The sequence below is a fragment of the Podarcis pityusensis genome (genome assembly GCF_964106645.2).
Source record: "Podarcis pityusensis genome assembly, chromosome: 13".
Taxonomy (NCBI): Eukaryota; Metazoa; Chordata; class Lepidosauria; order Squamata; family Lacertidae; genus Podarcis; species Podarcis pityusensis.
Window position 1 is genome coordinate 53,724,960 of NC_138038.1, and position 15,584 is coordinate 53,740,543.

The window sequence follows — 15,584 nt, forward strand, 5'->3', positions numbered from 1 at the left end:
TGTTGTTTGGATATAAAGTCTCGGATATAATAAAATATTGGGTTTCTCCATTCTCTAAAGAAAACGAGAAAGCCAATGGGTTCCCGCCTTTTGGCACTTGAATGGCGCCTCTACCCTTTTCCTATCTCGTGGGTGCAACGCACAGAGGGCGTTTCATCATGGAGATGCCAACGCCTAGAGCGGCACCCACCCAGAGCAACCAGGCAAATGGCAGCTTACCGCTTACCCCCAATGGCCAATTACGTGTTGGCTTCGGAATTTTAAGCTTTTCTATAGGTATTAAAATTTAAATATCATTTCCACCGCCCCCTTTCCTTTGGGGGAGTTAGCCGGAAGTTTATACTTACCTCACTTCCGGATGCCCGCCATATTACTGCGGAAGAGCGGCCGGAATTTCCCCGTAACCTTACCTAAGATGGCCGCCACGCCTTCGAAGTTGGGCAGGAGATTTCCGGAAGCGGATGTTCCGTTGCGTCGTCACCCTTTGCCCGCTTCCCCGCCTTCATCAATTCCCCTCTGTTGGTCTTTATATCATAAATACGGGCAGAGGGAGGGGCCGCTCTAGGAGTCGGATAGAAAGGATTTGCAGGCCCCGTCTCTATGGTAATGGAGGACTAGACCTGTCTAGAGACCAAGGAAAGCTGGTTTTTCTGGAGGGTGAGTCTAATTATACTAATACTAATAATAATAATAATAAATTTTATTTATACTCCGCCCTCTCCAGCCAAGACCGGGCTCAGGGCTGATTGAAATACGACTTAAAATCAGGATTAAAATACAACAATAAAATATTAAAATATTAAAATACAGCCTCATTTCAATGGAAACTCAAATCAAAAACTTTTTTGGGGGGATAAAAACGTCAAGTCTTTGTTATAGAATAATAATTTATTTATACCCCGCCCATAAACGAGGGAGGGGTGGCAGGTTGCTGCTGCCTGTACCTGGGGAGAGGGATCCGCTGGAGGTGACATTTGGTCGAGGAGAGAATTACTCTCCCTTCAAAAAAGCCAGCGATGGACAGCCCTATAAACCATTCTGTCCCAACCCGCTGCAAGGCAGGAGCAAATGTGCAATGCTGGAATCAAAATTGCATGGGGTGCGAAGGTGCCATTCGGGTTTGCAAGAACCCTGGTCAGACAAGGGAGAGATTTCCGCTTGGCCTTACGCCAAGGAGCTGGTTAGCTCTTTTTCAATGTTATTGAGTTTGAGCACAAACATATGTGAACACATATTATAATTGCTTTGTTTATGGAAAGAGTCCTTTATTTATTTATTTATTTATTATTATTATTATTATTTAATAAATTTTATTTATACCCCACCCTCCCCAGCCATGACCAGGCTCAGGGCGGCTAACAACCAATAATAAAAACAAGGTGATTAAAATACAACTTAAAAAACAAGATTAAAATACAACATTAAAACCTTATTAGACTGATAGGCCACCTTTTCCCCCAAGGTGCCTCCTCATTGAATTCCCACAACAACCTTGTGAGGTAGGTTAAGCTGGGAGAATGATGGAATCATAGATTTGGAAGGGACCCTGAGGTTCATTAATGCAACCCCCTGCAATTCAGGAATACGCGTAGCTGCCCCTTACGGGGATCGAACATGCAGCCTTGGCACTGCCAGCACCGCGGTCTGTTGTTGTTGTTGAGTCGTTTAGTCGTGTCCGCCTCTTCATGACCCCCTGGACCAGAGCACGCCAGGCACTCCAGTCTTCCACTGCCTCCCGCAGTTGGGTCAAACTCATGCTGGTAGCTTCGAGAACACTGTCCCACCATCTTGTCCTCCGTCGTCCCCTTCTCCTTGTGCCCTCCATCTTTCCCAACATCAGGGTCTTTCCCAACGAGTCTTCTCTTCTCCTGAGGTGGCCAAAGTCTTGGAGCCTCAGCTTCAGGATCTGTCCTTCCAGTGAGCAGTCAGGGCTGATTTCCTCCAGAATGGATAGGTTTGATCATCTTGCAGTCCACGCGGTCTAACCAACCAAAAATAATTATAATGAATAATGATTCCTTCTCTCTTTGCCCCCCGCAGGCCCGCCTCTCCTCTCTCCTGCAGAGGATGCCCTTACTCTCTGACGTCCACCTGGGGCTGCCTCTCCCGGACCCTCCTCCTCACCGCCTGGCCCTCGTCTCCGGCTCCTACCGCTACTACCACTACGGCTGTGACGGTGTGGACGACCGGGGTTGGGGCTGCGGGTACCGCACCCTCCAGACTGTGTGCTCTTGGCTGCTGTCGGGTGTCGAGAAAACCCTTCCCCGCCCGGTCCCTTCCCTGCAGGAGATCCAGAACGCTCTGGTGGAGATCGGAGACAAACCCGCCTCCTTTGCCGGCTCCCGGGACTGGATTGGCACCGTAGAAGCAGCCTTGTGCCTGGACCACTTTTACAGCATACCGGGCAAGGTGGTCCACGTTCCCCATGGGCGGGAGCTGGAAAGGGAGCTGGAGGCTCTGCATGCCCATTTCCAGGGAGGCGGGGGGCCCGTCATGATGGGGGGCGACAGGGACAACTCTTCCAAGGGGCTGCTGGGGGTCTGCTCCGGCCCAGAAGGGCGCCACCACCTCCTGGTCCTTGACCCTCACTACTATGGCCGGGCAGGGTCTCTGACAAGGGAGGAGCTGCAGGCAAAGCGATGGGTCCATTGGAGGGAGCTTGCCCTCTTTGAAGCGGGCTCCTTCTACAACCTCTGCTTCCCCCAGTTCAGGGCAAAAGGATGTCCTGTATGATTTGAGAAAGGAGGTGCCGTTCTCCAAACCAACAGCTGCAGGGGTGTCTCGTGTCAGGAGCGTCAGCAATGTCTAGGCAACACAATGACCATGTGTTGTTGTTTAGTCGTGTCCGCCTCTTTGTGACCCCCTGGACCAGAGCACGCCAGGCACTCCTGTCTTCCACTGCCTCCCGCAGTTTGGTCAAACTCATGCTGGTCGCTTCGAGAACACTGTCCCACCATCTCGTCCCCTTCTCCTTCTGCCCTCCATCTTTCCCAACATCAGGGTCTTTTCCAGGGAGTCTTCTCTCCTCATGAAATCTTTAGCCTCAGAGTCTCTGAAAATCTTTAAATGAAGCGAGGTACCAGACTTTGTGACAGACAAGCGGTGAAGCTTTGTGTATTCAGCAAATATGATGTGTAACACTAAACAGTGATTCCGGATATAGACCGCTGTTTCGTAGAATTCTTGTCAGCGTGCTGGGAAGATAAAGAATTGCTTCATAAACCCATCTTCTTTTGAATGGACGGATGTAAATGAAAATGTCAAATGCTGTGGAACAGTGCTCATGTAATAATTTAGTCACTACGCCACGCTGACGAAGATTACAGATTTCATTTTGGACTTATTATGGTTTGAAGGAATTCTATAAAAGATTGTTTCTTGCATATGTACATGGTCGTCGTGTTGCCTAGACATTGCTGACGTTCTCTTTGCAACACAGGGGTGTGTTTGGTTACTTACTAGTGTCATGCGCTGGCTGGGAGGCATTCGCTCACAGTACCTTGGGAGAGAGCCGAAAGCGAGTCACACGCCTGGCACCGACCGGTTATCGTAAGTGTGGAAGACGGGAGGACGCAGTGGAACCATGAATCCGTGGGGAGTGGCTGCAGTGCCCACGTCCAATCCCCAACAAGCTTTTAGTCTCAAGGACCATGGAAAATCAAGCTCTGGGTGGCTATTAGTCAGGATGGCTCTGATCCATCTCCACAGTCGGAGGCAGCAACGAGAGAGGGGCTCTTCGGCTCGGATTCTCCTTGTGGGTCTCCCACTGGGGCAACTGGCTGGCCACTGTGAGTACCAGGTAGCTTGGCAAGATGGACGCCTGGCCTTGTCCAACAGGCTTGTCTGAATGGGGCAACTGTGCCCCTGAAGGACCAGGTGCGCAGCCTGGGAGTCATTTTGGACTCACCTCTGTCAGTGGAGGTGCAGGTCAGTTCTGTGTCCAGGGCAGCTGTCTGCCAGCTCCATCTGGTGCACAGGATGAGACCCTCCCTGCCCACGGACTGTCTGGCCAGAGTGGTGCATGCTCTGGTTATCTCTCACTTGGACTACTGCCATGTGCTCTACGTGGGGCTACCTTGGAAGGTGACCCGGAAACTACAACTAATCCAGAATGCGGCAGCTAGACTGGGGACTAGGGGTGGCTGCCAAGACCACATAACACCAGTCCTGAAAGACCTACATTGGCTCCTAGTACATTTCTGAGCACAATTCAAAGTGTTGATGCTGACCTTGAAAGCCCTAAACGGCCTCAAAGGCCCAGTATCCCTGAAGGAGCGTCTCCACCCCCATCATTCAGCCCGGACACGGAGGCCAGCTCCGAGGGCCTTCTGGCGCTTCCCTCATTGCAAGAAGTGAGGTTACAGGGAACCAGGTGGTGGTGCCCGCCCTGTGGAACACCCTCCCATCAGATGTCAAGGAAATAAACAACTCTCTGACCTTTAGAAGACATCTGAAGGCAACCCTGTTTAGGGAAGTTTTTAATGTCTGATGTTTTGTTGTGTTTTTAATATCCTGTTGGAAGCCACCCAGAGTGTCCTGGAAAACCCAGTCAGATGGGCGCGGTATACATAAATTATTTTTATTTTATGACGGTGGTGATGTTTGGATAGCACACCCAATGTGGAGCGTGCCAGGACTACGTCTCCCATCAGCCTCAGGCAGCACCCTGGGATGGCCTCCAGATGCTTTTGACCCCAGCTGCCTTGGTTCCTTCCAAGCAGACTTGGGGATGCATTAAAGGTAAAGGTAAAGGGACCCCTGACCATTAGGTCCAGTCGTGGCCGACTCTGGGGTTGCGGCGCTCATCTCGCTTTACAGGCCGAGGGAGCCGGCGTACAGCTTCCGGGTCATGTGGCCAGCAGGACTAAGCCGCTTCTGGCGAACCAGAGCAGCGCACGGAAACGCCGTTTACCTTCCCGCCGGAGTGGTACCTATTTATCTAATTGCACTTTGAGGTGCTTTCAAACTGCTAGGTTGGCAGGAGCTGGGACCGAGCAACGGGAGCTCACCCCGTCACGGGGATTCGAACCGGCAACCTTCTGATCGGCAAGCCCTAGGCTCTGTGGTTTAACCCACAGCGCCACCCACGTCCCACCATTTACACAATTAGTCCCTTCTGATTGGCTGATTCTGCTTCCCTCCTGGAGCCTGATTGGTCTTTTCCTGCAGGCCAATCTGTTGTTGCATTCTAGGATCCTACTTGCCTATTGTTCCAGGATCCAAGCTTAGTAGAGTGGAACCTCTGGTTGTGAACGGGATCCGTTCTGGAGGCCCGTTCACAACATGAAAGGAAGGCAACTCATGTCTGCGCGTGCGCAGGTTGCGATTCGCCCCTTCTGCGCATGCGCGTGACGTCATTTTGTGCGCATGCGTGAGCGGCGAAACCCGGAAGTAACCCTTTCCAGTACTTCCGGGTTGCAGCGGGACGCAACCTGAAGCAAACGTAGGACTGTACATAACAGGAAGGGGCATCATGCCACTGACAGAGGCATTTTGCTGTGAGGCCGGCCAGGATATGATAAATGAACTGTAATAGCAGAGGACAGGGCAAGATTGCAACATCTTTTAACGGCTGCCAGAATTATCATCTGCCAGAATAGGAGGGTGCAAGGAGATAGAAGGGACTGGGGTGGGGGTATTGCGTACGACAGCCAGGTGTTAAATGCTGTTTAAACGTGCAGCACATTTATTTATTTATTATTCCTTTACTGAAATTCATAGATATCATACAGTATCTTAAATCCACACACACAAAGAAAAGAAAATAACCTTACATAAATTTACAGTTAAATATTAAATTACTCTTTCCACATATTTTCTAATTAAACTAAGGTAAAGTAAAATAAAATAAAGTAGACTTCCCATCATTTCCCAATGTAATAAACGTTTGTAATATTGAATGTACTTATAATTACTACCTTACTCTTAATATGTTTTCTAATACTTTCTTACAACATGTCCGATTTCCCTTTATTTCTTAATATTTACTTTACACAAGCGTCATTCGAACGCTGCCATAGATGTTATATCACTGTTACGTTTTTGTAAATATCTCTTGAATATATCCCTTTTTAAAAAAAAACCACAGTTTTTATTAGGAATGTAAACAAAACATATTATCTGAAAACGTATCATCCTTAATTCCCTCAGTTCCAATCTCTGGTTTCTCTATGAATGTTGTACTCTGCATATTACAGAATTGTACAATTCCTTAGATTATCTAACTGATTATTGTCAATAAAAGATTTGTGAGTGTTTATTCAAAACCTGCCAAGGAGTCCAATTCACTTTATTGCGTCTTTAAATACTTTGTAAAAGGTTCCCATTCATCTTTGAAATCAAAGTTGTCCTTGTATCGTAGAACATATCCCATTTTTGAATGGTTTTTGAACAGTTTATTCGTTAATAGAGCGATTTCTGCGTAATCTAATAATTTGTTCTGCCATTCCCTTAATGTTGGTACTTTTCCCCCTTTCCAGTTTGATGCAATTAGTAATTGGGCTAAACGTGTGGCACATTTAACTGATGGATCCTAAAGGGGGAAGAATTGGGGGGGGCATAGCAGCAGTGGTGTCAAAACTTTTTTCAAAGTAAACCAAGAAAACTTTAATAAAAATATTTTTTTTAAAGGGCCAGATTTGATGAAGTGAAGAGTAAGTCCTCCTTACTCTGCTGCTGCAGGAAACTAATGCCTAAACCCTGCTTCCAGTTCAAGGAAATCAAATTTCCCTGGTTCATTTTCCTGGGAGGACCATGTTTCTGCGACTGTAATATTGTTTTAACACTTCTTAATTCTGAATCTTAGGGGACGCGGGTGGCGCTGTGGGTTAAACCACAGAGCCTGGGACTTGCCGATCAGAAGGTCGGCGGTTCAAATCCCCACGACGGGGTGAGCTCCCGTTGCTCAGTCCCTGCTCCTGCCAACCCAGCAGTTTGAAAGCACGTCAAAGTGCAAGTAGATGAATAGGTACCGCTCCGGCGGAAAGGTAAGCGGCGTTTCCGTGCGCTGCTCTGGTTCGCCAGAAGCGGCTTAGTCCTGCTGGCCACATGACCCGGAAGCTGTACGCCGGCTCCCTTGGTCAATAAAGTGAGATGAGCGCCGCAACCCCAGAGTTGGTCATGACTGGACCTAATGGTCAGGGGTCCCTTTACCTTTACCTAATTCTGAATCTTAAATAGCTGCCCTGGGACCTTCCTGGGCTTGGGGAAGGAGATATGAGGCTCGGGCAGAATCCTAGATCCTTGCTTCCTTGTGTTCACGGAAAAATCCGAGGGCTCCCTTGGACAAAAACAAAGACACCAACCAGGATAACTTGGAGCAAAACAGCAGCCTGTAGGCTTGGCCTTTATTGAATACTGTCGCAACAGGACTCCCACCCGCAACAAGATGAAGCAAAATGGAAGCCCAGAACAAAAGAAGACCCCAGCTTTTATTAGTTACTAATCCCCAAACTACACCCCTAAGACTACATCACAACTACATCACAGAAAGGAGGGGTTGAGGGAGGAGTTGTGGTGGTAACCTGAGTGTCCTGTCACCTGGCTGGTTCCCCCTTTCCCCCTCCCCATGAGTACTTTCCAGGTGACAGAGGGGAGTTTGCAGTTTCCTGCCCCCAGAGGGAAGAGCTGATTATTGTCCTTTGTTCCAGTCTGTGCTGAATCCACTCCCATATGCACGTTCTTTGTGATCTTGATGGTCTTCTGTCTAGGACCATCAGGGTTGGCATAGCAACTGGGCAGGGCTCCTGTGGATGTGCTGGGATGCTCAAGGGATTATGGCTGCCCTGTATCAAACCTTCCCCATTTTGTAGTCCTTCCTTCATGGAGTAAAATAAAAGTGGAACAGTGCAGACCATCAGTATGGTTCATTTTCTATGAATTTATAATAGAAGCGTAGCGTATGTAGTGTGCGAGTGTGTGTGTGAAGTTTGTACAAACTGAATGATTGGGGGGAGGGGTTTCCTGCTACACTTGAGCATGTGCAGAGTGCATTCCTTTGGCCGGCTTGGCTGTCCCTCCTCTGCCCATTTCTGGGAAGTGGGTCATTTCCAGAGGAAAAAAAGCACTGACAAAGAGTAACAGTTTGCTCAACTGTTACGGTAAAATCTGGGTGCGAGGCTACTCTGCCACCCAGCTCGTCGGACTAAGTCCGCGGGTCCCTGCGGAAGAAAAATGAGCTCAGCCGGAGACAGGAGCAAACTGCAGAAGATCCAAGTTTATTGCGCAACAGGTTCAAGGCGAGATTGAACAGCGAGAAAGGGGTGACATGAACTTTTGAAATTTCCCTCCATGTCCCAGAATACAGTGCAAAATACATCCCAGTTACATCATGAATACATTAAGAAGAGGTTGGGTTACACAGATTACATCACGAATACATTAGGAAGAGGTTGGGTTACACCGGATTAACATATGGAGGAGGGAGGGGGGAATATGCAGAGCTGGAGATATGCGCAGATAAGCACATCCTGAGAAGACAATGGTCCATGTATGCATAGTCTGTCACCTGGCATCGCCCGGAGGAAGGGCTTGGCAGAGCGATTTGACAGGATTAGGGTCTTGACACCTTGCTTGAGGGATTATGGAGGGCAGGGGAGGTGTCATGGAGTCCTAGAGAAATTGAGCAAATTGGCACGTTGATTTTCTATGAATTTTATAGATTTTAGTCCCTTTTGACATTGGCAATTGGAAATAAATGGATATATTGTAGAGAAGAAGAAGGTGAAGAAGACATGCCCCCCCCCCTTCCGTATCAATCTACTTGCACTTTGAGGTGCTTTCAAACTGCTAGGTTGGCAGGAGCAGGGACCGAGCAACGGGAGCTCACCCCGTCGCGGGGATTCGAACTGCCGACCTTCCGATCGGCAAGTCCTAGGCTCAGTGGTTTAACCTACAGCGCCACCCGCGTCCCACCATTTACACAATTAGTCCCTTCTGATTGGCTGATTCTGCTTCCCTCCTGGAGCCTGATTGGTCTTTTCCTGCAGGCCAATCTGTTGTTGCATTCTAGGATCCTACTTGCCTATTGTTCCAGGATCCAAGCTTAGTAGAGTGGAACCTCTGGTTGTGAACGGGATCCGTTCTGGAGGCCCGTTCACAACATGAAAGGAAGGCAACTCATGTCTGCGCGTGCGCAGGTTGCGATTCGCCCCTCTGCCCATTTCTGGGAAGTGGGTCTTTTCCAGAGAAAAAAAGCACCGACAAAGAGTAACAGTTTGCCCAACCCAACAAGGAAGGTGATAACACAAAGCAGCAACTGCCGATTGTATGTTTATTTTTAAAAATACATGCCAAAATAAATATATGCTCTTATATAAGGCTGAACAAGAATACACAACTAAGAGTATCGCATGAAAAGCATTTTTCACACATTCTTACTCGGGGTGAAGGAACATTGGAGCGTAAAATATTTGGATGCACACGGCTTCACCTACTGGCTAATCTGTAAGGAAATCAGTAGCGTTAACTAACCATCGGCTATCTTGCGGCAACTCATAAAACGCCAACGCAAACAGAAGCAGCAAAAGGCAGGTGCACCGGAAGCGATAAGAGCAGGGAAAGTTGAAAGGCGAAGCGAGGAAGGTGTTCTGCTCCATCCAGAAATGTAAATGAGATTTAGATGAGATTCCTGCCTTGAAGGGGGTTGGACTAGATGACCCTCGGGGTCCCATCCGATTCTATGATTCTCTGACACATTCGGGGTATGTGGGTGGATGTGTGCCACCACCTGCTTTGGGAACTGAAGGGGCCAACCATGTTTGGAAGCCTCTGTTGTAAACAAAAATCTGCCCTTTTTTCCCTTATGGGGTTATCCAAGATCCAGTATAGAGTCCTTACGTTGGTTCCCTATCGGTAGGAGAAAATAACAGAGGCCAACCAGAGAATACTGAGAAGCAAAGCAGCTAGAAAGCCTGATCTTTCTTGATCTGTTGTGTTACCGGAAAAATCCGAGGGCTCCCTTGGACAAAAACCAAGACACCAACCAGGATAACGTGGAGCAAAACAGCAGCCTGTAGGCTTGGCCTTTATTGAATACTGTCGCAACAGGGTGTTCCCCTCACTTGCAGGGGAGAGGAAAGACACAGAAAATGGTGTGCAAGACCTTATAAAAACTTTTGAAATTCCCATCCTCTAGGTCAAGCCCACCCCCAGAAACATCATGCATACATTACAGAAAGGAGGGGTTGAGGGAGGAGTTGTGGTGGTAACCTGAGTGTCCTGTCACCTGGCTGGTTCCTCCTTTCCCCCTCCCCATGAGTCACTTCCAGGAGACAAAGGGGAGTTGGCAGTTTCCTGCCCCCAGAGGGAAGATCTGATCATTGTCCTTTGTTTCAGTCCATGCTGAATCCACTCCCATATGCAAGTTCTTTGTGATCTTGATGGTCTTCGGTCTAGGACCATCAGGGTTGGCATAGCAACTGGGCAGGGCTCCTGTGGATGTGCTGGGATGGTGAAGGGATTATGGCTGACCAGAACCAAGCCACCCCCCTTTGATAGTCCTTGTCATATGGAGTAAAATAAAAATGGAACAGTGCAAATCCAATGTATGGTTGATTTTTCTATGAATTTATAACAGAAGTGTGGAATATGTAGTGTGTGAGTGTGAGTGTGTGAAGTTTGTACAAACTGAATGATTGGGGTGGGGGGTTCCTGCTACAGTTGCAACAGGGTGCTCCCCTCACACGCAGGAAAGGAGGAGGACCCAGATCAATGGTGCACAAGGCCTTCTATAGACATTTTAAATTCCCTGCCCTGGAGCTCAAGACCACCCCTCCATACATCTTACATACATCCCAGAAGGGGTGTAACCTAAGACCACCCCCCAGATACACCATACCTACATCACAGAAAAGGTGGTCTACAGCAGAAATCTGAGTGACTTGTTTATCTCGTCTGTCAGGTTACCTGTTAATGGTCACTTGATTGGATTGCCTGGGGAGCCTGGCCAGTCTTTTGTAATGATAAATACTTAGTTCCTGGGCCAGGTCACAGGCTCACACCCTATTCATATCTTAAATGTGCCCTTAAGACAGGATTTGTGAAGGAAAAAGACAACGGGGAGGTTTCCCACTTTGACCTTGCAGATTAATAATTGAGGTCAATTTGTTCAGGACTTTTTTTTCTGTGGGGTTTTCAGACATGTGGTGTATATATTTATGTACGTGTTTGCTTGGTACATTTATGAACAATTACGACATATCTAAGACCTTAAAATTCTTATCACACCTCCTTGTTGGATGAGAACGTGCCCATTTCACAGAATCTGAGTTAGCCTGTTTTGCAGCAGGTGGGGTTCGGAGGGGGAGCCTGATGGGCGGAGTCAGTGATGGGCGGAGTCAGCATCTCCTCTGGCTATTAGGGGGCGGAGCCTTGGCTTTGCACGCCCCTCTCATTTCCTACACCTCCTTGGACAGACAAGCATTTTGCTCTGGGCCTCAGCAGGTGAGTGAGCAGGTGAGCTGGACACTGCAGCTACAACCCTTGTAGTCAATGGCAGCCTGTCTGTGCTCTGGCCCCCACAATTGGAGGCAGCTGTTGTAAGAAAAAACTGCTCCTTTCCCCCCTTATGTAGGTTTTATATTGGTAGGAGAAAATAACAGAGGCCAACCAGAGAATACTGAGAAGCAAAGTGGCTAGTGGCTTGGACCTGCCTTGCCATGTAAGAACATCCTCTCATCTGCCTGAAATACCGTTTTTACTGGAGTCTAATGTGCCGTTGAAGGTCTATGGTTTTCCCAGTAGTGATGTATGGAAGTGAGAGCTGGACCATAAAGAAGGCTGATGGCTGAAGAATGGATGCTTTTGAATTCTGGTGCTGGAGGAGACTCTGGAGAGTCCCATGGACTGCAAGAAGATCAAACCTCTCCATTCTGTAGGAAATCAGCCCTGAGTGCTCACTGGAAGGACAGATCCTGAAGCTGAGGCTCCAAGACTTTGGCCACCTCATGAGAAGAGAAGACTCCCTGGAAAAGACCCTGATGTTGGGAAAGATGGAGGGCACAAGGAGAAGGGGACGACGGAGGACGAGATGGTGGGACAAGTGTTCTTGAAGCTACCAGCATGAGTTTGACCAAACTGCGGCAGGCAGAGGAAGACAGGAGGGCCTGGTGTGCTCTGGTCCAGGGGGTCACGAAGAGGCGGACACCACTAAACGACAACAACAAATGTGCCGTTGAATCTAACGCGCGCCTCAGTTTTCAGAACCTTGAAACCAAAAAAAGGTACTTGCTGGCAAACAAAAATGTGTCTTCGCATCTAATGCGCGCACCTTGATTCTTGCAACGTAACCTGGCCAGAAGAGGTGAGCATTAGATTTGAGAAAAAAGGGTAACTTCCTGCGAGAGTGACAAGATAATAGACTTTTAAGAGCGCTTGGGGGATTCCTTGCAGGACAAGAGGATTAGAAACTTTGTCCCGCTTTATTTTCCTTGGCAAGTCTTGTCCTACAAGGAAAACAAGGAACTTATTCATGTATGCAGCAACAGCGGCAAGAGTCTTGATGGTACAAGGATGGAAGAATGAGGAAATCCCAACAAAACAATAGTGGCAAGAGAAAGTGATGAACTATGCAGAGCTAAAGGTAAAGGTAAAGGTAAAGGGATCCCTGACCATTAGGTTCAGTCGTGACTGACTCTGGGGTTGCGGCGCTCATTTCGCTTTACTGGTCTAGGGAGCCGGCGTACAGCTTCTGGGTCATGTGGCCAGCAGGACTAAGCCGCTTCTGGCGAACCAGAGCAGCGCACGGAAACGCCGTTTACCTTCCCGCCGGAGCAGTACCTATTTATCTACTTGCACTTTGAGGTGCTTTCAAACTGCTAGGTTGGCAGGAGCTGGGACCGAGCAACGGGAGCTCACCCCATCGCGGGGATTCGAACCGGCGACCTTCTGATCAGCAAGTCCTAGGCTCTGTGGTTTAACCCACAGCACCACCCACGTCCCGCTAAACTTGCTAAACTGACATACAAATTGTGAGATAAGGACAACTGTGACTTCAAAGAAGAACGGGAACGTTTTACAAAGTATTTAAAAAGACAAGAAAATGAATTGGACTCCTTGGCCAGTTTTGAATAAACATACACAAATTTAGCGATTGATAACATGGACAATAGATAATATAAGAATTGAAATAATGTTATAATATGCAGAGAATAACATGTGCTGAGAAATCAGAGAGAGGAGCTGAGGGAAGTTTCGGAGGGCAGGGAGGGTTTGATGGGGAATGGGGAAAAAGGAGGGGAAATAATGAATATGATATGTTTTGATATACAGTGGTACCTCAGGTTACATACGCTTCAGGTTACATACGCTTCAGGTTACAGACTCCGCTAACCTAGAAATAGTGCTTCAGGTTAAGAACTTTGCTTCAGGATGAGAACAGAAATCGTGCTCCGGCGGCGCGGCAACAGCAGGAGGCCCCATTAGCTAAAGTGGTGCTTCAGGTTAAGAACAGTTTCAGGTTAAGAACGGACCTCTGGAACGAATTAAGTACTTAACCCGAGGTACCACTGTACTGTTATGTTGAAATTGTCAATAAAAAAAATTAATAAAGAAAAAAAGAAACGTCCCACTTTGCAATTTTAGAATCGGGACGAAACCTGTATAATTTCCATAAGGATTCAGACCTGGGAGATCACCTGGGCTAAGCACCTGGGCGGAACACCTGCTTGGCATGCAGAAGGCAACTGCCTCAATCTCCAAGCAGGGCAGCCCTGAGACCGAAGGCTTCCGAACGCTCGATAATTCAGAGCAGCCTTTCATTTGAACCGTGAGAAAGTCCCGGGTTCAAAATCCGGGTAGGAATCGGGCCGGAAGCCTTCAGAGCCTCTGCCAGCCAGTGTGGGCACTCCTGGCCTAGATGAATGCTCAGTGCTCTGACCCAATGTTAGGTCATTGTTAGGATGCTCTAGTTGTGGAGCTGCGCCCTGCAGATTATACAAGCCGGTCGCCGTTCTCTGGTTGCCACTCCCTCTGCTGCTTACGGAACAAACACCAGCCACCTGTTGCACCTGGCAAGTCCTGCAGAGATGTTCCTTTGAGACCAGGCTCGCCCTGATCCGTAAGACCCTCCTTCACATTTTTGAATCCCCCAGAGGTCTGTTTCCTTGCCCCTTTTATCCATTTCAGTGTGGCTTTTATAATTCTGCCTTTTTATAATTTATAATTTTATAATTATAATTAATTTTAATTTATAATTTTATAATTCTGCCTTTTTTATAATTCTGCCTGCCTGGTTTTAGCTCGTGCCTTTCGTTGTTATGGAATTGTACAGAAGTGGAGGGTTGTGGGGGTGCCCCAAAGGTCATCCAGCCCAGCCCCCTGCAGTGCAGGAATCGCGGCACATGTTTCAACGATACATGGATGGCGTTTTTAAATAAATAAAGCGGCTAGGTTGCACTCTGGTGGAGAGCAACTGGAAGGAGCCCCTGGGGCAATAGAGGGCGATTCCGAAAATGTCACTACTCATAACTTTTGAAGAAGAAGAATTTATTATTTATACCCCGCCCATCTGGCTGGGTTTCCCCAGCCACTCTGGGCGGCTTCCAACAGAATATTAAAATAAAATAGTCTAATAAACATTAAAAGCTTCCCTAAAGAGGGCTGCCTTCAGATGTCTTCTAAAAGTCTGGTAGTTGTTTTTCTCTTTGACATCTGGTGGGAGGGCGTTCCACAGGGCGGGTGCCACCAACGAGAAGGCCCTCTGCCTGGTTCCCTGTAACTTGGCTTCTCGCAGGGAGGGAACCATCAGAAGGCCCTCGGGGCTGGACCTTAGCGTCCGGGCTGGACAATAGGGGTGGAGACGCTCCTTCAGGTATACAGGACCGAGGCTGTTTAGGGCTTTCAAGGTCAGCATCAACACTTTGAATTGTGCTTGGAAATGTACTGGGAACCAATGTACCGTAGATCTTTCAAGACTGGTGTTATACGGTCTCGGCAGCCGCTCCCAGTCACCAGTCTGGCTGCCGCATTCTGGATTAATTGTCGTTTCCAGGTCACCTTCAAAGGTAGCCCCACGTAGAGTGCATTGCAGTAGTCCAGGCGGGAGATGACCAGAGCATGCACCACTCTGGCCAGACAGTCTGCGGGCAGATAGGGTCTCATCCTGCGTACCAGATGGAGCTGGTAGACAGCCGCCCTGGACACAGAATTAACCTGCGCCTCCATGGACAGCAATTGGTCCAAAATGACTCCCAGGCTGGGCACCTGGTCCTTCAGGGGCACAGTTGCCCCATTCAGGACACAGGAGTCATCCACACCTGCCCATCTCCTGTCCCCCAAAAACATTACTTCTGCCTTCAACCTCAATCCATTAGCCATCCTCCATCCTCCAACCGCCTCCAGACACTCACACAGGACCTTCACCGCCTTCACTGGTTCTGATTTGAAAGAGAGGTAGAGCTGGGTATCATCCGCATATTGATGGACACCCAGCCCAAACCCCCGATGATCTCTCCCAGCGGCTTCATTTAGATGTTAAAAAGCATGGGGGAGAGGACGGAACCCTGAGGCACCCCACAAGTGAGAGCCCAGGGGTCTGAACACTCATCCCCCCCCCCACTTTCTGGACACAGCCCAGGAGGAAGGAG

The 15,584-nt window shown here is 48.4% G+C and overlaps 1 protein-coding gene across 1 annotated transcript; it reads left to right on the forward strand.

Moving 5' to 3' along the window:
* The first annotated feature begins 501 nt into the window (after positions 1–501).
* UFSP1 (UFM1 specific peptidase 1) lies at positions 502–3,530 on the forward strand. Its single transcript, XM_080980019.1, has 2 exons — positions 502–657; positions 2,041–3,530. Exon 2 carries the CDS (start codon positions 2,068–2,070, stop codon positions 2,731–2,733), a length of 666 nt encoding a protein of 221 aa, XP_080836145.1. The 5' UTR covers positions 502–657; positions 2,041–2,067; the 3' UTR covers positions 2,734–3,530.
* The last annotated feature ends 12,054 nt before the right edge of the window (positions 3,531–15,584 follow it).

Coding starts and splice junctions, on each gene's coding strand:
- UFSP1 (XM_080980019.1), top strand. CDS start 2,068: ATGCCCTTACTCTCTGACGTCCACCTGGGGCTGCCTCTCCCGGACCCT.